The following is a 22248-nucleotide window of genomic DNA, read 5'->3' as shown; positions in this document are numbered from 1 at the left end:
AAGCCTGAGTCACTTCCTGGGGCTGCGGTGGGACTGTGGGTCTTGTCAGTGGACAAAAGAGCAATCACAGAGGGCTCAGGGCTGCTGTCACCTGTTTCCACAGTGATACCAAGGCTCACGCCCACCCTTGGAGCTGCAGTGGTCCTATGAGCACTTCAGTCAGGAGAGCAGTCGCTCATGGGTACTGGGCTGGCTTGGGGCCAGAGTATTCTCACCTATCTCCACCTCCTCCCTGGGGGTAGTCCATTCACCTTCTGATGGCTCTCTTAGGCATCCTGAGGTGCTGTGTGGGTATCCTCCATTGATCAACACATATCCATTTAGTTGTAGTTCAAAGGGGGAGAGAAAGGGAACAGCTCACTCCACCATGTTGCTGACACCCTGCCATTTTTATTTTTACCGTTTATTGAGACTTCCTTTATGACCATGGATATCATCTATTCTGGTAAATATCTCACGTGCATTTGAATATGATGAGTATTTGAAATTGTTGGATATGGTGATTTATGTGACACTTAGGCTAATTGATTAATCTTGCTTAAATCTTCTATTTCCCTGTTCATTTGTTTTGTCTGAGTGTTCTATCAGTTGCTGATAGAAGTGTGTTAATACCCACAAGTAGCTTTCTTTACTGTGCTATTTCTCCTCTTTGATCTCTTGACGTTTGCTTTCGATATTTTCAAGCTATTAAGTAGATATAAATTCCTGTTGAATTATATCATGTCTTGAGGTGGCTAGGCATCCCCTTGAGGGATAAGTTCCCCAGCAGAGATCATTACAGGGTTTCAAGGTAGAGGTGGCTAAATTCCTCAGACAGGAGAGGTCTGGGTTCTCTCCCTGGTGAAGGAGTCTCAGGAATAATTGAGGGGATCTAGATACTCAGAATCACTTAAGTCCACCTGGAATTCCCCTTTGCAAGTGTCAAGGATGTTTCCCTTCTCAGTCAGTATCATAAATTTCCCTCTAGAGTCTTGGCGAATCTATGTACTCAGCTTACGTTGTGATTCTGTAACTCCACAGTTGAATTCGATTTCCTGTGAGGTTGGCCATGTGGCTAAAACAAATGAGAGATTCTTTTAGGCCCACCATTATCAGCTCTCTGAGCTGAGAATTTAGAGCCTTGAGCTTATTGTGCAAATTCTCCAATAGAATGCAGTATGGCCACCCCACCCCTCAGTCCTGGAGGTGACCTTAGTCATCATCATAGCCCTCACTTAGTCCCCCACACACTTGCTTCTGTAGGATGCTTCATGACAACGAACATGGGGTGGTAATTTAATTGATTGTGATGTCACTATATGCCCATTCCCCACTGGACAGGAGTTCAGCAGTGCGTTAAAGCCATGGACATGCCCAAACCAATCCCACAGTCCTGTTTTGTCTTGTCTCTCTTGGCAGCACTCCTGGTACCTAGTCCTGTATCTGTCAAGATCTAGTCCAGAAACGAGAAACCCAGCAAGTGTAATTATTATAGGGAATTCTTGAAAGGGTGTTAGAGGACTAAAACGATAAAAAGGGCACACTGAGGAACACAGAGGTATGAGTTGCCAGAAGGAGCCCCACTCCTAAGAATGGGGGAACAAAGGGAAGTGATTGGGGTTATCGTAACCTAGAAACTCTCCAAGTGGGCCGCAAAGATCTGGACCTTGACTGTAGAAGACAGAGCATTGCCCAGGTGATGCTGGCAGTTTAAGAACTCAGAAAAGGGAGACCGTGCAGCTGATAGCTGTACCTCTTCTAAGGTAAGGCTGAGCTGGTGCTGGTTCCTTGGGTGGAAGAAGGTCCTCCAAACTGTGACTCAGATCTTGGAGAGAGAGGTGCTACACACATGGGGCTTATATCAAGCTGCTTTGTGCTATGGCCTGGAACATCTGAGAAAGGAACCCTGGCATGGGTTGCTTAGGGTGCTGGAGGATGGCTGTGTACATCTGGCTTTCAGACTTCTGGGGAGGGCGCGCTGTCCACCAGGTACTTGTGCCTTTGACAGGGCTTGATGGAGCTGGTCCTGGGAATGTGATAACCAACTCTCACCACCGGAGCAAAGCACCATTGCTGAGGATTCACAGAAAGTAACGACAGGTAAATAGGTAGTAGCAAGTCCCTTGTCCTCTCCTTTTGCCTTTTATTCTTCCTCTAGCACCCTTCTTGGCAAAACTCTTCAGCAAGCCAAATAGCAATGGAGAAATACGATGTGCAGATTCCCATCTCTAGCTTCATAGACACAATATAAATTTTATTTTTGGAATTCAGAAAATAGTTGATAATTAGCATAAGGAGTGTCAGCAGAATGCTGCTGTAGCTTTTGTGGTTACAGGTAAGAGAAGGTGACACTGATCTTTGTGAAGTTCTCTGATATTTTCTACCTTATCATGTTTCAATTACTTGTGGCTCCCTAAATCGATTTCATAACCCTGTGTGGTTTGTGACCCAAGTTTGAGAAACGCTGAGTTAGGTTGTGAACGAGAGTGAGTGGAGACATAAGAGAGGGATTTTGATGAGTTTGATATAGTTTCTAGAAATAGAAGAAAGAGTTCATGACTGATGCAGAGGAAGGTTCTCACACTGCTTGAAGTGCTGGTCATAAAAAAAGGAAGGGCTTTGGAGTGACACCAGTCAGATAATTAGTGCTAATGCCATGTTCCTTCAGGGCTTGTCTTTGGAGCAGTGCAATGGTGGCAAAGACAAGAGTCTCAAAGACTCTTGGCAATGGACTTTTCTATTTTTACCACATCATTTTCCTGATAAAGCTTAATAGAGGTTATTTTCCTCTTTATGATCTTTCATCTTTATTAATCCTCTTACAACTCACACATTCCTATCTTAATATCTCCAAATCTGTAGCAAATACCAAGGATATCTTGAAGAGAGACTTGGATAGGAAATGTGGTAATTAGGATTTCACCTCTATCAGAGGTGCTTTCCCTGAGAGGTTTCATCTAGTATTCTTGGTTTCCAGGAGCCATCTATTAGTTCTGGAAAAGTCCCAGATGTATACAGGTGTTCTTGATATAATACTGAGGTTATTTCTCATGCTCTATACTGCTGATCCTGTTTCTGTTCTTACTTAGAAGATTCAGGCCACCAGTATGTGTTTAAATATGTCTCCACATTTGTTTTAACTTTTGCTGTCACATATTAAGCAAATGATTGTTACTTTTAACTGAAAGTCAGTCAATGAGCACAATTAGCTTTTACCTGAACTAAAATTTTCATTTTCAATGGGAATGACATAAGTCCACTCGAATTATGGTCTTTTGAACATTTTAATGTACTGACTCTAGGCTTAAACTCCTCAATCCAGCTTTCTCTAGAGAACTCAGCTAACTCACCAGCCATGTAAAGAAGAGAATAGAGTCTGTATTTATAGAACCAAGATGAGTCTCTTATGATTGAGAACATGATGCACTGGGCTGGGTGGAGAGCAGCCTGCTGCCTCCTTGTGTGATTGGAGGCAACTGGGCTGTTTGCCTTGCCCCAAAATAGCAGCCCCACTCCCTGTTTCCCCATCAGTGTGGCTGCCTTCCTTTGAATGTCCAGGGCTTTTCTGCAGATAAAAATTTGTCTTGATTGGATGGGGTCTCCCCAAGTAATGAGTCCCTTACACGGGGCTTACTTTGCTAACTTCAAACAGAGTGGGGCTAGATAAGATGTCTGCAGAAGAAAAGGAGAGATGGAACAAACTGTCTGAATAAAGGGACAAAAATGGTGGGTTTGGGGTTGTTTGTCCACATGCTTGCTGAAGATAGCAGGGTACCAGTAGAGTTTTGGGTGGAGGGAAAATTTGGGAGTCAGATGTCAGTCTTTTTTAATGTGGAAAATTTGATGCCAGTTTACATGTTTAGAGACTAGTATGTAATGAATCCTTGTGTATCCACCATCCAGGTTCAACAATTATCCACCTGTGATGAATCTCCTTCACCTCTTCCCCTGGAAGCCTGCCCTTCCCCTACTCCTTCTCCTTTCATGTGTATGAAAGACAGTCTCAGGCACTTTATTGATTCAAGCCTTGTCCCAATTGAAGAATCACTTCTATCTACGTTCTTCTTTCTCTCTCTCTCCACCCTCCCTCTCCTACCCACCCATCCTAGCTCTTCTTTCTATTTTCACTTTCAGCACTGCAGCTCTGATGGTCCAGGTCTGCCAGGACACAAATCCATAAGGGTCAGCGCTGCACCCTGAGCAGCTCAGAGGGAGGAGCCAGACCAGCAGTGCCTCATGTTCTGCCCTCTTCTGTCCTGGACAGATAGCTCCATAATGACAGCTCCATGATGGCAATGGGTAAGACCCTGGTGCACATCAGGGTCACTCTTCTGCTGCTCTGGTTTGGGGTGTCTCTGTCCCTTTCTGGACACTCTCAGTCCAGGCCCTCTCAGCGCTTCTCCTCCCCGGAATCGGTGATCCCCTTGAAGGTGACTGGCAGCAGCAGAGATGCAGAGGCTCCAGGCTGGCTCTCCTACAGCCTGCGGTTTGGTGGCCAGAGACACATTGTCCACATGAAGGTCAAGAAGTTCTTGGTTTCCAGACATCTCCCGGTGTTCACCTACACAGACCAGCGTTCCCTCCACCAGGATCAGCCTTTTGTTCCTGATGACTGCTACTATCATGGTTATGTGGAGGGGGTCCCCGCGTCCCTGGTTGCCCTCAGTACCTGTTCTGGGGGCTTTCGAGGAATGCTACAGATAAATGGCCTTGCTTATGAAATTGAGCCAGTTAGGTTTTCTGCCACATTTGAACACCTGGTCTACAAGATAGATGATGATACACAGTTCCCACCTAGGAGATGTGGGTTAACAGAAGAAGAAATAGCACGCCAATTGAAGTTGCAAGAGTCATATGATTCCACTCTGAGGCAAAGTTCTTTTACAGGCTGGTGGACTCACTTGCGGTTTCTTGAGCTAGTAGTGGTCGTGGACCATCTTCGATATGTTCACTCTCAAAGTAATGTGTCCGTAGTGCAGACCGAAGTAGTTAGTGTCGTCAATATATTAGATGCACTCTATGGCCCTTTTGAGCTTGATATAATTTTGACTGGGCTTGAGATCTGGACTGAAGGAAACCAAGTTGCCACAGATGACATATACAAGGTTCTGGAAGATTTTGGATTGTGGAAGTGTTTACAACTTGATGCCCGACTGCCACATGATATTGCCCATCTTTTCATAAAAAAACACTTTGGCATAACGATTGGTCTTGCCTACGTTGGAGGAGTATGCCAGAGTCCTCACAATTCTGGAGTTGATGTTTTTGAAGATAGGAGTCTGCTTCTTTTTGCACTTCTTGTGTCCCATGAGCTTGGTCATAATTTGGGTATGGCTCATGACGATGAACTGGTGTGTATGTGCACTTGAGTTTTGCATAATGTATCCCTCCAGACAGGTGACAGATAGATTCAGCAATTGCAGTTATGCCCAGTATTGGGACAATAGTTTCCGTAGTGGAATATGTATTCAGCCTCCTCCATATACATGGGATATACTGCAGTATTGTGGGAACCTAGTGGTTGAAGAAGGAGAGGAATGTGACTGTGGAACCACACACCAATGTATAAGAGATCCCTGTTGTCTGTTGAACTGCACTCTGAAGTCTGGAGCTACTTGTGCTTTCGGGCTTTGTTGCCAAGACTGCAAGTTCATGCCATCAGGGTCTTTGTGCAGACAACAGATCAATGAATGCGACCTTCCAGAGTGGTGCAATGGGACATCGCATCAGTGCCCAGAAGATGTATATGTGCAGGACGGGATTCCCTGTAATGACAATGCCTACTGCTATGAAAAGAGATGCAATAACCATGACAAACAGTGCAAGGAGATTTTTGGCAAAGATGCAAGGAGTGCATCTCAGAAGTGCTACCAGAAAATCAACACCCAAGGAAGTCGATTTGGTCACTGTGATATCCAGGGCACAATATACGTAAGATGTAATGACTCTGATATCCTGTGCGGGAGAGTTCAGTGTGAAAATGTGGGAGTAATTCCTAAACTGATAGAACATTCTACAGTGCATCAGCTTCACTTCAATAACACTACTTGCTGGGGCACCGATTATCATTTAGGGATGTCCATACCTGATATTGGTCAAGTGAAAGATGGCACAATGTGTGGTCCAGAAAAGATGTGCATCCAGAAGAAGTGCGTTGAGAAGGTTTCTCCTTCACAAGACTGTCAGCCTGATACCTGCAGCATGAAGGGGATCTGCAATAATAAACAGCATTGTCACTGCGACCGTGGATGGGCACCTCCCTTCTGTACACAGGAAGGCGATGGAGGTAGTGATGATAGTGGCCCACCTCCTAAGTCCCAGAAGCCAGAAGTGCAGGCGAAGTGGGGTTACCTGTTAGCATTGTGGCTTATTCCTTTGATTCTTTTAATTTTATGTTGCTGCCTTATGCTTTGTACGAAATGCACAGAAGGAGGAAGAGAAGAAGAGACTGAAGAAGAGACTGAAGAAGAAACAGAAGACTAAGGCTCCTGCTTCATCAAACATATCTCTAGTTTTCTTTTAGTAGTAGAGAAACATTGGGGCATGTCTGACTGTTTAAAGAAAACATTAATGGTCCCTCATGTCAGGATCACAAGCATTAATATAACACCAAAGGATTTCTAGCATGTTCTTACTCTTCAGTGTTTAAAGCAATATTAAAAGTTCACTTTTTCTGGAAGTCACGTCTTTATGTTTCCTGAGAAAAGACACAGCAAAGACACCTTTTAAAAAACTGAATTATAGTTGACATACAATATTATGTTAGTTTCAAGTGTACAGCATAGTGATTTGACACTTATGTACTTTACAAAGTGATCACCACAATAAGTCTAGTAACCATCTGTCACGATACAAAGTCATTACAGTATCATTGACTATATTCCCTATGCTGTACACGACATCCAGATAGAAGATTTACAACTGGAAATTTGCACCTCTTAATCTCCTGACCTATTTTGCCCATCTCCCTATTCCTCACCCTTCTGGCGACCACCAGTTTGTTCTTTGTATCTATGACTTTGTTTTGTGGGTTTTTTTGTTTGTTTATTCCTTTGTTTTCTTTTTTAGATTCCATGTATAAGTGAGATCATATGGTATTTGTCTTTCTCTATCTGACTTATTTCACACAGTGTAATACCCTCTAGGTCCATCCATGTTGTCACAAATGGCAAGATTTCATTCTTTTTCGTGGGTGAGTAATATTCCATTGTATATGTATACCACATCATCTTTATCCATTCATCTGTCAGTGGACACTTAGGTTGGTTCCATATCTTAGTTATTGTAAATCACGCTGCAATGAACATAGGGGTGCATGTATCTTTTTGAATTACTATTTTCATTTTCTTTGGATAAATACCCAGAAGTAGAATTGCTGGACCGTATGGTTGTTCTATTTTTAGTTTTTTTGAGGAACCTCCATACTGTTTCCCACAGTGGCTGCACCAATTTACATTCCTACCAACTGTGCATGAGTGTTCCCTTTTCTCTATATCCTCGCCAACAGTTGTTATTTGTTGTCTCTTTGATAATAGCCATTCTGACAGGTGTGAGGTGATATCTCATTGTGGTTTTGATTTGCATTTCTCTGATAATTAGCGATGTTGACAATCTTTTCATGTGTCTGTTGGCCATCCATATGTCTTCTTTGGGAAAATGTCTATTCAGATCTTCTGGCTATTTTTTAAATCAGATTGTTTGTTTGTTTGTTCGTTTTAAATATATATTGAGTTGTATCAGTTCTTTATATATTTTGGATGTTAACCCCTTATTGGCTGTGCCATTTACAATTATCTTCTCCCATACAGTAGGTTGTCTTTTCATTTTGTTGATGGTGGCTTTCATTGTGCAAAAGCATTTTTTTTTTTCTGAGGAAGATTTGCCTGGAGATAACATCTGTTGCCCGTCTTCCTCATTTTCGTATGTGAGCTGCCCCCACAGCTGATCACTGACAGACGAGAGGTGTAGGTCTGTGCCCGGGACCTGACCCCAGCTGCTGAAGCAGAGTGCCAAACTTAACCACCACGCCACTGAGGCTGGCCCTGCAAAAGCTTTTTAGTTTGATGAAGTCCCATTTGTTTATTTTTGCTTTTGTTGCCCTTACCTGAGGAGACATATCCAAAAATGCATTGCTAAGACTGATATCAAAGAGTTCACTGCCTATATTTTCTTCTAGGCATTTTTTGAGTTCAGATGTTACATTCAAGTCTTTAATCTATTTTGAGTTAATTTTTGTATATTGTGTCAGAAAGTAGTTCAGTTTCATTCTTTTGCATGTAGCTGTCCAGTTTTCCCAACACTATTTATTGTAGAGACTGTCTTTTCCCCATTATGTATTCTTGCCTCCTTTGTCAAAGATTAATTTACCATATAATTGTGGGTTTATTTCTGGGCTCTCTATTCTGTTCTCTTCATCTGTGGGTCTCTTTTTGTGCCAGACCTATACTGTTTGGATTACTGTTGCTTTGTAATACAGTTTTAAACCAGGAAGCATGGTACTTCCAGCTTTGTTCTTCTTTCTCAAGATTGCTTTGGCTATTCGGGGTCTTTTGTTTTAGGATTTTAGGATCGCTTCTTCTAGTTCTATGAAAAATGCCATTTGTATTTTGATATGGATTGCATTCAATTGCAGATTGCTTTGTGTAGTATGGACATTTAAAAAATAGTAATTCTTACAATCTATGAGCAGGATATAGCTTTCCATATATTTGTGTCATCTTCAATTTCTTTCATCAGTGTCTTGTTTCAGACTACAGGTCCTTCACCTCCTTGGGTAAGTATATCCTTAGGTATTTTATTCTTTCTGATGCAGTTGTAAATAGGATTGTTTTCTTAATTTCTCTTTCTGATAGTTTGTTGTTCATGGATAGAAATGCAACAGATTTCTGTATATTGATTTTGTACTCTGCAACTTGACTGAATTCATCTATTAGATCTAATATATTTTTGGTGGCGTCTTTAGGGTTTTCTCTATGTAGCATCATGTCATCTGCAAATAGTGACAGTTTTACTTCTTTCTTTGAAATTTGGATGCCTTTTATTTCTATTTCTTGTCCGAATGCTGTAGCTAGGACAATGCTATGTTGAATGAAAGTGGCAAGAGTGAGAATCCTTGTCTTGTTTCTGATCTTCGAGGAAAAATTTTGAGCTTTTCACTGTTAAGTTTGATGTTAGCTATGGGTTTGTCATAGATGGCCTTTATTATGTTGAGCTGTGTTCCCTGTGTACCCACTTTGTTGAGAGTTTTTAATCATAAGTGGTTGAATTTTGTCAGATGTTTCTTTCTGTATCTATTGAGCTGAGTTTTATCCTTTCTTTTGTTAATGTGGTGTATCATGTTGATTGATTTGCAGATATTGAACCATTCTTGTATTCTGGGGATAAATCCCACTTGATCGTGACGTATGATCCTTTTAATGTAGTGTTGAATTTTATTTGCTAATATTTTGTTGAGGATTTTTGCATCTATGTACATCAGAGATATTGGCCTGTAGTTGTCTTTTTTGGTAGTATCTTTGTCTGGTTTTGGTATCAGGGTAATGCTGGCTTCGTAGAATGAGTTTGGAAGTGTTCTTTCCTCTTCAATATTTTGGAATAGTTTGAGAAGGGTATGCATTAATGCTTTAAATGTTTGGTAGAATTCACCTGCGAAACCATCTGGTCCTAGACTTCTGTTTGTTGGGAGGTTTTTGGTTATTGATTCAATTTCATTATTAGTAATCAGTCTGTTCAGATTTTCTGTTTCTCCCTGACTCAGTCTTGGGAGATTGTATGTTTCTAGGAACTTTTCAATTTCTTCTTGGTTGTTCAATTTGTTGGTGTATAATTGGTCGTGGTTATTTCTTATGATCCTTTGTATTTCTGTAGTGTTGGTTGTAACTTCTCCTCTCTCATTTTTGGTTTTATCTATTTGGGACCTCTCTTTTTTTTTCTTGGTGAGTCTGGCTAAAGATATATCAATTTTATTCATCTTTTTGAGGAACCAGCTCTTAGTTTTATTGATCTTTTCTTTCTTTCTTAGCCTCTAATGGTTTATTTCTGCTCTGATCTCTATTTCCTTCCTTCTACTACTTTTGGGCTTTGTTTGATCTTTTTCGTGTAAGGTTAGATTGTTTATTTGAGATTTTCTCCTGTTTCGTGACGTGGGCCTGTATCACTATAAGCGTCCCTCTTAGAACTGCTTTTGCTGCATCCCATAGATTTTGGAACATTGTGTTTCTATTTTCACTTGTCTCAAGGTATGTTTTGCTTTCCTCTTTGATTTCTTTATTGACTCATTGGTTGTTTAGTAGCACGTTGTTTAACCTCCATGTGTTTGTGTTGTTTCCAGTTCCCTTCTTGTAATTGATTTCTGGTTTCATAGCATTGTGATTGGAAAAGATGCTTGATATGATTTCAGTCTCCTTAAATTTATTGAGACTTGTTTTGTGGCATAACATGTCCTCTATCCTGGAGAATGTTTCATATGCACTTGAAAAGAATATGTATTCTGCTGTTTTAGGATGGAATGTTCTGTATCTATCTATTAAGTCCATCTTGTCTAATGTGTTGTTTAAGCCCAGTTGTTTCTTTATTGATTTTCTATATGGATAATCTATCCATTGATGTAAATGGAGTGTTAAAGTCCCCTACTATTAATGTATTACGGTAGATTTCTCTCTTTATGTCTGTTAGTATTCTATATTCAGGTACTGTTATGTTGGGTGCATAAATATTCACAAATGTTATATGCTCTTCTTGGATTGATTCCTTTATCCTATGTAGTGCCCTTCTTTGTCTCTTGTTACAGTCTTTCTTTAAAAGTCTATTTTGTCTGCTGTAAGTGTTGCCTCCTCAGCTTTCATTTTGTTTTCACTTTCATGGAATATCTTTTTTCATCCCTTCACTTTCAGTCCGTGTGTGCCTTTAGATCTGAAGTGAGTCTCTTGTAGGCAGCATGTATATGGTGGTGTTCTTTTATTCATTCAGTCCCAGTATGTCTTTTGGCTGGAGCACTGAATCCACTTACATTTAAAGTAATTATTGATAGGTATGTATTTATTGCCATTTATTAATGTTTTCTGGTTGTTTTTGAAGTTCTCTGTTCCTTCCTTCTCTTGCTCTCCTCCCTTGTGATCTGATGAATTTCTTCAGTGGTACATTTGTATTCCTTTCCCTTTACTTTTTGTGTGCCTGTTATAAATTTTTGGTTTGTGGTTATCAAGAGGTTCACATATAGCAGTCTGTTTTAAGTTGATGGTCACTTAAGTTTGAGTGCATTCTAAAAGTACTACGTTTCTACCTGCCTCCATGTTTTATGTTTTGTTTTGTTACATCGTATTTGGCATCTTTTAGCTTTGCGTATCCTTAGCTGATTATTGTAGCTATAGATGATGCTTAGTACCTTTGTCTTTTAAGCTCATTCTAGCTATAGAGGTGGTTGGTCCACTACCTTTACTATATGTTCGCCTTCACGAGTGACACCTTTTCTTTCGTATTTTCTTATTTCTAGTTATGGGCTCCACTTTTCTGTTTACAGGAGTCTCTTTAACATTTCTTGTAAGACTGGTTTAGTGCTGATGGACTCCTTTAGCTTTTGCTTGTCTGGGGAATTCTTTATTTCTCCTTCAATTCTGAAAGATAACATTGCCAAATAGAGTACTCGTGGCCGTAAGTTTTTCCTTTCAGCACTTTGAATATATCATGCCACCCCCTTCTGGTCTGTAAAGTGCCTGCTGAAGAATCAGCTAATAGTCTGCTGGGCTTCCCTAGTACATAATTAGTTGTTTTTTTCTTGCTGCATTTAAGATTCTTTGTTCATCTTTAACTTTTGATGTTTTCATTGTAATGTGTCTTGGTAGAGGTCTCTTTGAGTTCATCTTATTTGGAACTCTCCGTGCTTCATGGACTTGGATGTCTGTTTCTTTTGCCCATTTGGGATGTCTGGCCATCCTAGTTTTCAGCCATTATTTCCTCAAATGGGTTTTCTGTCCCTTTCTCTCACTCTTCTTCTGGGACCCCTTTAATGGTAATGTTAGTATGCTTGATGTTGTCCCAGAGATCCCTTAAAGTAGCCTCCTTTTTAAAATTATTATTTTTCTTTCTGCTGTTCTGCTTGGGTGATTTCCACTACTCTGTCTTCCAGTTTGCTGAGCCATTCTTCTGCATCATCTAATCTGCTCTTGGGTCTCTCTAGTGTATTTTAAATTTGTTATTGTATTCTTTGGCTCTGATTGCTTCTTTTTTCTATTTTCTGTTTCTTTGTTGAGGTTCTCACTGTGTGCATCCATCCTTTTCCCAAGTTGAATGAGCATCTTTATGACCATTACATGGAATTTCTCTGGTAGATTGCTTATCTCCATTTTGTTTAGTTCTTTTTCTGAGGTTTGCCTTGTTGTTTCATTTGGAATATATGCCTCTGTCTGTTCATTTTGCCCAGGTCTTAGCCTTTTCTATTTCTGTTTCTATCACTCTAACATGTAATGTCTGGGATGTGTCACTACATACTCTGTTTCTGTTTTGCCAGCTGTCTTCCAGGTGGCTGTGCCAAAAGGGTGCAGCAGAAGTAGCCTGGAATGATGGATGGGGGAGAATGGAGTTTACTTTCCTGTGTGCTAAAATGTACTCTCACTGTCCTTTTGGCTGGGGCCATTCACTCTGGTAGCCATGTCTGGTTTCAGATTCCAGATTTGTTGGCTCTATCAGAACCACCTTCATTCATCCTTAGAAGTATCAGCACCAGTTGACCACTGATACCCCCAGAGATCCTAGTTGCAGCTGGGGTTAGCAAGTAGGTTGTCCTCCTCTGAGTTCCTGAAGCACTGGGCGTAGGTGATCACTTGCCCTCCTTGGAGGTCCTGGTCCCTGCTCTGCAGAGGACCTGTTTTAATCCTCAGTACTCTAATAAACCCAGCCTCTTTCCTTTGTTCCCCTGGCCCTAGGGCTGTTAGGTGCTTTCAGGAGTTACTTGATTGTGATAGTTTGAGTTCTCCAGAAGCAGACACGGAATTGGAGTTTAGGGGGCAAGATGTTTATTAGCAATGAAGGTCTGGAAAGGAAAGGGATCTCTGATGAAGCCAGTTTTGCAGACAGAGAAATTGATCTATTTTGTAGGCCTGAACAAACCTTGGCCAACCTGGGTGAGCACTATGGAGTGAATGTCTACTGTCAGAGTTTTCTCACTTTGGACTGCAGTGGTGAAGTCTTCATACCCTCATTATGGTGTGAAATGTAGTTGTTGTTGGTTCTGGACCTCTCCCTACGCTGCTCATTCTGTGTGACTGTTTCTTAAAGTTATTAATAAAGTTTAATAAGGATAAGACCTCTGATTCTTGACAATCCAGTTTTTTCTGTTTTCTCAAAAATATTTGGAAGAACTAACTGTCAAAATCTTTTCTGAATGTATGATTTCACATTCAATCCTTTTAACAGAGGTAGAACTATTCAGTTTTTCTGTTAATTGTGTCAGTTGTGGTGAATTGTGTTTTTCAAAGCATTTGTTGATTTTTCTTATGTTTTTATCTTTATTGGCATAAAGTTGTTCATAATATCTTTTTATTTTCCTTTTTATGTCTATAGGAACTCTAATTTTTTTTAAATAAAAATCTTTTATTGTAGGAATTGCAAACAGAAATATATGCAGAAGTTGGAAAGTGATGGAAACCGTGCCAGTGGACTGGGTTTAAGTAGAATTACTGGTACTTATAGGGACTCGGGTGAACCCAAGAGCATATACTGTGCTAAAGAGAGAAGCTATGGTTCATTTCCATGCAGTTGTTAGACTGGTGTTGCTAGATCTTCTAGTTTTTAAGAAAAAACTCAAACAAAACAAATACACACACCTGGAGGCCAGTTATGGCCAAAGAGCACCAGTTTCTGGCCCTTGCTTTAATGCTTAAAACATGAATGCTGCAGATCCTAGGCAGAATGCGCTTGCTCTTCTCCTCCCTGGTTTTCCCTAGAATCCCAGATAGCAGTCAGGATGGCGGGAACTATCCCCTTTCTGGATGGAGTTGGCGGTTCATGGGTGCAGCTTCATGGTTACTATTACTCAGATTCTTGCCAACTCTGCTACATCTGAGAAAAGCTTGAATTTATACTTCCAACTCCTCATAAGTGAAGTCTCCCTATGTCTCCTGTGATTTCAAGTTAGGTAAGGAGTTTGAGGCAAGTGTGTCTTAAAATATTTTTCTACTCCCATGTAAGTTTCTGCATATCCCAAATTTTGTCAAGACCGGAACCTATGAACCAGTGGACTAGTTGTGGTTATGAAAAATAGTGTCCAGGAAAAGAAAGCTAGGAAAATATCATGATTCCAAAGTCAAGGGAAGACAGTGTTTCAGGAATGGGGATGAATACAGTTGAAAAGTCAAACGGAATGAAGACGTTTTTAACTTTTCATTTTGAACCAATTTTAGACTTACAGAAAAGGTGCAGAAAGATATTCAGTATATTCTTCACCCACTTTCCCCAATGTTAACATCTTACCTAACCTCAGTACAATTCTCAAAACAAGGAAATTAACTTGGTACAACATTTGAACTAAATTGAAGACCTTACACAAATGTCACCAGTTTTTTCCACCAAGGTCCCTTTTGTTTCAGGATACTTTCCAGGCCTCCACATTGCAATTTCTTATTATTTCTCCTTAGTCTGTAGCATTCTATAAGAGTTAATGACTCGAATTTTATCTCCTTACTTCTTCCTGAGACTGGCAATTTGTGTTTCTTCAACTTTGTTCTTGATCAATTTTGCTAGATGTTTATCAAGTTTATTATTCTTTTCAAGGAACGAGGTTTTGGCTTCATTGGTTATTTTATGTCATTGTGTTGTATTCTTAATGTTTTTCATTTTTCACTTTTAAAGGTTTTATTAGCTGTTGTTTTTCTAACTTCTTGAGATTATAGATTATTTTTATTGTTTCTAATTTTCTAGTATACACCCTGAAAGCCAAAAATTTCTGTGTAAGTATTGCTTTAACTACATCTTGTGAATTTTTCTCCTGTTGTATTTTCATTCATTAGCAGTTAGTCCAAAATATTTTCCATTAACATTTCGATTTCTTGTTTTAATCATGTGTTTTAGGAATTTGTTTTTGAAACACTTCGTTGCTTTTTATTCCTTTTAATATATATATTTAAAATTGCACAGTAGTTAAGGAACTTATGGTATAATTTTTATTCCTTAAAATATGTTGAGTGTGTAAATACATAAACATCTATTTTGGCAAATATCTCCTACGATTATGAAAAAGTATGTATTCTGTATTTGTTGGGTGAATGTTTTTTATGTGTCTAAGTTAATGTGATGAATGTTACTTTAGTCTTCTACTTCTTTATTAATTTGTTTTCTGGTATTTACTCTTGTTTCCTGAGAAAAACGTGATAATGTCTCCAACTAGATTTTGGATTTTTCTATTCCTCCTTTTTGATTTCAGCTTTTGTTTTATATATTTTGAAGTTATATTAAGTATATACAAATTCTGTTTGACCTGCCCCTCTTATCATAATAAATACAAACCTCTTTATCCCTATTAATACCTCACCTTTTCTATTGTTACTATGGTTTTGCCAGCTTTCTTTCATCTAGTATTTGTGTGGTTTATCTTTTTACACCAGTTTGTTTTAAACCCTCCATGTCTTTAAATTTAAAATATGTCTCTTGTAAGCAGCATATAGCATAATAGCTTTCATGTATCTTACAAAGACATCTATTTGCTGATGTACTGCTAGTCAGGATAGCATCCTGCATATCCAGTTGAATCACAGGAGCGTCATTACTGTAGTGGACCAGTGTGATGTTCTGTAGGATGATAAGAGAAAAGAGAGCAGAGGAGCTGATATAAGACCTTAAAATGTATTTATGGCCCAGCCAGATAAACCACTTCTGATTGCTGTTAAAAATTGTATAGAGGAAAAAGCATTTTCTGAGAACTAGTTACATAGCAGATTCTGTCTGTGTTAGGTTGTTTGGCTGAGATGTCATATCTGAAACAGCAGATGTAATTACAGTCACCCCTGCTTAAGTTTACCGTCATACATAGATATTTTTCATGATGCACCTACTTTGCATGTCAAATAGGTGAGTTAAATGTGGACTTGATGGGTATCATCACGCCTATTTTTTTAAAGTCTTTGATGGTGGCACAAATTCTTGCAATTTGCAAAACATGTACGATCATGTGTCACTGAACAATGGGAATATGTTCTGAGAAATGCATCATTAGGCAATTTTTTTGCTGTGTGAACATAGAGGGTACTTATAGAAACCTAGATGGTATAGCCTACTACACGTCTAGGCTATATGGTACTAACCTCTTTTTTTTTAATTGAGGTAACATTGGTTTATAACATTATATAAACTTCAAGTGTACATCATTATATTTGGTGCTAATCTTATGGGACCACCATCATATACACAGTCTATTGTTCATTGAAATGTCGTTATGTGGCACATGAGTATGGTATTGCTTAGAAGATGAGGGGTATGCACATATGTGACCATTCCTACAAAAACAGACTCCACATGATGGGTCAAGGTGTCAGTGAGGGATTTTTCCAGTTGCTGATCACGATTATTCCAATATGAATTCAGAAACTGAGGAGATACACCCAGGTAGCGTCTTCAGACCCATTGAGCCCAGTGTGAAACAGCTTTGGGCCAAAACTCCCATCTATTGCTCAAATGACACACGTATCCCATTTGAATGGTAGACCACAGTCGTGTTTTGTGTCCCAATAAAATAGAATCAATTTAGACACATGTATAGCAATCCCTGAAATATATGGGTATTTCACTTTCTGCATGGCACCGTCCTTCTCAGTAATGGCCATGGGTCTTGGTGGGGAAGTAATGGTATATTTTCAGTGTATGCTTGAAGCTGCGTTGTAGGCTTATTCCTCAAATGGACCCAGCCTCCTATTCAATCAAGGGGTCTTGGGTCTGTGAAGTGGTCTAGTCTAGAAACTGGGTGAGAAGTTGTGGCTGTCTACTTTGATAGAGAGATTTTTATCCATTCAGTCTAGTCTGTTCCCTGTTATATAACCAAGTAATGTTTTCATAGGCTTCTTATCTTTTAATCAAGGATCATAATGAACTATTAGCCTTTGCTAAAGACTCCTAAGGCTCAAAACATTCTGGTTAGCACTTCATTCCTGCAACCCATTATGGGAAATGCACCTATTTTGTATCTGTGGTTTAACCTCTGGTACACGGTTACTGCTCCTCTGGGACCTGATTATTCCCTTTAGAATCAGGGAACCTATCAGATCACCTGATCTCCATAATTTCCTACTCTGACTGGAGGGCCACAGTGATGTTTTGGGTCTACTGGAATCAATGTTAGTTCAGAGTCAGTGTCTAGTTATCTCCAAAAGCTGTGATTATTTTCTTTCCCCCAGTGTACAGTTACCCTGGTAAAAGGCCATAGGTCCCTCTGGGGAAGACTGAGAGAAAGATTAACTGTGTACATTTTCATTAGTGCATCAGGGTCCTTCCTCAAGGGGACCTGGCCTCCCATTTATTCAAGGGGTTCTGGGTCTGTAAACTGGCTCAACTCTGGGAATTGATTGAGGAGCTATGACTCTGTTTTATGATTTGAACTAGACTTTATTCACTTGACTTAGAACTTTTCTGTTTATATAGATCCAGTAAGAATTTCTGTTTCACTTCTAGGAACATCATGATTAACTAGCCAACACCATGTGTCTGCATAATTCAGACTATTCTGATTGCTGCTTTGGCTCTGCTATCCATTACAGTAACCACTCTTACCTTGTCTTTGGTGATTGAGTGCTGCCACTTGTCCCCTGCCACTCTGGGATCCCTATATTCCCATTGCATTTAGGTTTTCCAATTAAGTGGCTGTGTTTCCCACTCTAAGGTCTGGACTACAGAGAAGAGCCCTCATGGAGCTCTTCAAGCATGCTGGGCTCCCCTCACAAATTTACTTCTGAAAATATTAGTGACAGATGTGGACCATCCCACTGTGGGTGGGTAGGTGTTAAATGACAAATCCACTCTAACATTCCAATTTCTCTAAGCCTCTGAATTCCCTCCTCTACATTAAAAGAAAGGAGGTCAGGCATTTCCAGTTTGCTCATGGTGGGTCTTCTTTTGGTCCATGCTTCAGCCAACCAACCAACAAAACTGGAGATTCTGGGTTTTTTAGCGAGGAAGCTATGGGAATTGGCACATTCTATAGTTATGGGACAAACTGTTAGAGCCCTTTCAACTCCCCAAGCTGCAACATTAAATGTGAATCTCTGCTTATTGAGCCCATATCAGTAAATTGAGCCTGACTCAACTTTATGTTCCTTTTGCCATTATCCCACACTCAGTATCCATTCCCACACATGTTCCCCAGATGTCTGCTTGTGTAAATGAGAAAACAAATAGTTCTTTTGGAGTGTAGTGCACCTCCTCATGGGTCATACTTTGTACCTCACCTAGGGATCTGCTGGGACTTAGCTCTAGTTGTAGGTCTAGAAGTAAAGAGGGCTGGTGGGGTGGGTCATGAGGAGAATCAGCATTGTCTTACATGGCAGCTATCTTAGGGGAAGCCGTTACTGTTTCTTCAAGAAATGCAGAGTTAATCTCCCCGGATGGAGATGGAGAAGCTGCTACCACTGGGGGTGGGGAGGCCAATTCCATGGAGAGTAGGGAGTGCTCTTACCCTGGCCAAGAAGGCTTATCAGTATATAGGGGCTGGGTGTCCCCAGCTTCATTAGGATCTTCCCATCCTTCCCTATCCCAGCTTACGGGATTTCATTCTTTCCCAATCAATGCCTTCGCAATAACAGTAACCAAGCTGTGAGGCTGGGAGTTCAACTTGCGTTCTAATTCAGCCAATGGCAGGATGATGTTCTGCGTTTGATTTTCACTAGTTTCAGCCCTGTGGCTCCAGGAGATAAGGCTCTCCTTCAGGGAATATATAGCAGCTCTTAAGTCATTTATAGAGTGTTTGGGCTGAGAATTGGAATCCCTGGGTTCATCCTTTTCTTTCACCACTTTGTCTAGCAACCTTAGAGGCAACCAACCAAAATCATTGTATCTCTTCATTTTCTTAAAATGTTCAAAAGTATTATATACAGAGTCACTTATCTCCTGCTTCATATAGTAGTTGATTGGGACTATGCAATGCAGATATTTTGTGTGTCTCTATAGACCCTTCCCCATGGACTATTGGAGCTCTTTCTGCCACTGGAAATAGTCATTAGAGTCTTTAAATTTAATCAGCTGTGAGAGCCAATTTCAGAAATTCCAGAACCAATTCAGAAAACTCATGCTTAAAATTCTGCTCCTCTTGGGGCCGGTCCCACGGCTGAGTAGTTAAAAGTTTGGCACACTCTGCTTCAATGGCTCAGGTTCACGAGGTTTGGATCCCGGGTGCAGACCTACACCACTCATCAGCATGCTGTGCTGGCATCCCACATACAAAATGGAGGAGGATCGCCACAGATGTTAGCTGAGGGATAATCTTCCTCAAGCAAAAAGAAAGCAAGATTGGCAACAGATATTAACTCAGGCTGAATCTTCCTCAGAAAGAAAAACAAAGAGAGAGAGAAAAAAAATCTGTTCCTCTAGAACCAACAATATATCAAAGTCTATATTCGTCAGGGTTCTTCAGAGAAGTAGAACAAATAATTTACATGCTCACATGGTTAAGGAGGCCGATAAGTACCATAACCTGCCATCTGCAAGCTGAAGAACCAGGAAAACCGGTGGTGTAGTTCCTTCTGAGTCTGAAGGCCGAAGACTCAGGGGAGCAGATGATGTAAGACCCAGTGGAAATCTGAAGGTCTGAGAACCAGGAGCACTGACGTCCCAGGGCATGAGAAAATGGATGTCTCAATCAGAGAGGCAGAATTTTCCTCTCCTCTGTCTTTTTATTCTATTTAGGCCTTTAATGATTGGATGATGCCCACCTGCATTGGTAAGGGTGGCCTTCTTTACTCAGTCAACTGATTCAAATGCTAGTGTCTTCCAGAAACGCCCTCATGGACGTACCCAGAAATAATATTTTACCAGCTATCTGGGAATCTGGACACATAAAATTAGCCGTCACAGGGATGTAACATAAACCCCATATCTCAAGGGGAGGAATGTGAACAAATTTGCAGCCCTCGTTAATGTTCCAAATGGAGCACACTCTGTTGGTGAGATTATGGGGAACATAGATTCACACATAGTGCAGGTGATAATGGCAACTGGTAGAACCCATGTGGAGAGGAATTTGTTGATATCTTGCAAAAATACATGTGCACCTAAGTTTGGACCCAGCCATCCTTCTTCTGGAACCCTATCCCAAAGGTATACTTCAAAACTTTGAAGTTACTTTGGTATAAGGTTATTTATGGCATATTAATAGGAAAAGTTTGGGAGCCGCACCAATGCCTACTCATAGAGGACTATTTGAATAAAATATGGTACTTCCACACAATGGATACTTGCAACATTACAAACGAGTAAACAAAATTTCATTATGGTAATATGACATGATCTCCAGGACCTGTTCTTACAGGCCAAAAAGCCAGATTCGTCTCCTGTATCTAATATGCTGCTACTCTTTCTGTAAATGACAACAGATGTTCACGTATTGAGGTATATGGGGTAACTATTTGGGTTCAAAACTGACTCAGCTTGAACTAAAAATCCTGACTTATGGCCTATCAAGCATATATTGTAAATCTGCTTTGATCATTAAAGAATTCACTCTCAAGATAAGACTGCATACTTCCCCTCCAACACCCTATTGGTAGCACCTGGATCAGTCCCTTTCCTGATATCAGGGTCATGTAGACCTGCCAATTTGCAACTAAATAAGTCTTTGAAACTTTGATGAAAATGTATCCTGGGTGTGTTTAATGTATGTTCTTTGATCTAAAACAACAGTCACTACTGAGGGGATCTTGTCAAGATGATGGTGTAGTCAGACTCTGAACTTACCTCCTTCCACAAACACTACCAGGTTACAACTATTCTTGGAAAATTTACCCTGGAGAGAAAACTGAAAACTGGATTAAAAGAACCCTCACAACAATGGACAGTCCTGACTGAGGCAGAAAAGACAGAAATTTCTTCTGGAGAAAAGGAAAGCCACCTTGAAGAGCTGTAGAGCTTCACACCAGCCAGGCAGGAACCACCGTAAGGTACGCAGCCTTTCCTGTAGAAGTGGGGACCTTAGTGGGGACACATTACTGCTATAAGCATCTTTCAGACTCAGCACAGCTGAGACAAGTGTCCTACTATCTGGCTCTGTGGGCTAGTAACTGCAACAAGGGAATACTCCCAGAAAAGCTATTGGACAAAAGCCAAAGAAACCTGGCTTTTGAAGGGCCCATGCACAAATTTAATTATCTCAGAGAACAGCCTAACATCACTAAAAAGAAAGCTGAAGGGTCCTTTGGTGAGGCCTCTCTAGAGACTGAGACATTGTTGGCAGCCATCGTTGTGACCTAGGATAGGAGTGCTGACACAGAGCCTGGCAGATGCCATTGAAGTTTTTCCCCTGGTCTGTTAGCCCAGGGGTCTGCCAAGGCCACTCCACTGCAGATTTAATGCAGTTCAGCCAGAGCAGGCAGCCAGCCCTAGGGACTGGCCCCACCCAACAGTAAGTCGTTAGGCTCCTTGTCAGCCCACATAGATTGGGTGACTTGATCCTCTACAGACATGCAAGTGTGTCCACCTCTGTGGGGCAGAGCCTGTGGGAGGAGCAGGTGAACTGTGGGGGACATTGATGGAGAGGTGTGGGCCTCTGCAGTGGAGTGACTGGGTACGATCTAGGGGGTCAGGAAGTGTGCACACACCAGGGCCGTGTTGATGGGGTGTGTGGAGTTGTTGGGGTGGGGCTTATCGGTGGCAGAAGACCTCTGCTTCACAAACAGCCACAAAGAGGATTGGCCGCCACCTTCCAAAGCCTGAAACAATTGGGTGCTCCCATGCCTGGGGCCTGCCCCCCTGAGCTGCAATACTAAGAGAGATTACAACAGCCTTGCCGGTCAGAGGCCTACAACAACTGTAAGCTCCCGAGCCGAGCACCCAGCTACATGGGGTACCTACTCAATTAATAGGAAAACTGTAACAGGAGTGTGCTATGAGGCTTGTAGCCAACAGTGCTGGGGCTCCCCAGACCTGATTTACAAACAGCTAGCCAGGGAGGGAAAGACTAGGTTCCCTGGGTACCCGTGGTAACAGCAACCCTGCCACAGCAGAAGGACACAAGTAGCCCACAAAATGGTCACTCCTGGATGATTTGGACTGTGATGAGCAGCAAGCATGCTGCTGGGCCTC

General features: G+C 40.9%; 2 protein-coding genes and 1 non-coding gene across 5 annotated transcripts in view; all 3 read left to right on the top strand.

Moving 5' to 3' along the window:
* MED6 (mediator complex subunit 6) overlaps positions 1–22248 on the top strand; it is a 114308-nt gene that overhangs the window by 29865 nt on the left and 62195 nt on the right. The gene's annotated exons all lie outside the window — the stretch shown is intronic.
* On the top strand, positions 158–21107 carry LOC103540356 (uncharacterized). The gene is made up of 3 exons (XR_011532855.1): positions 158–1742; positions 1988–2079; positions 20927–21107. It is a non-coding gene; the product is annotated as an uncharacterized protein (transcript).
* LOC139073289 (disintegrin and metalloproteinase domain-containing protein 20-like) lies at positions 4129–8636 on the top strand. Its single transcript, XM_070593479.1, is given in 2 exon segments — positions 4129–5327; positions 5329–8636. Coding segments are annotated over 2 exon segments (2196 nt in total). The 5' UTR covers positions 4129–4265; the 3' UTR covers positions 6463–8636.

Source organism: Equus przewalskii, chromosome 25, assembly GCF_037783145.1.
Source record: "Equus przewalskii isolate Varuska chromosome 25, EquPr2, whole genome shotgun sequence".
Lineage (NCBI taxonomy): Eukaryota > Metazoa > Chordata > Mammalia > Perissodactyla > Equidae > Equus > Equus przewalskii.
The sequence above is the reverse complement of the archived record's forward strand: the minus strand, read 5'-3'. Positions and strand labels throughout refer to the sequence as shown.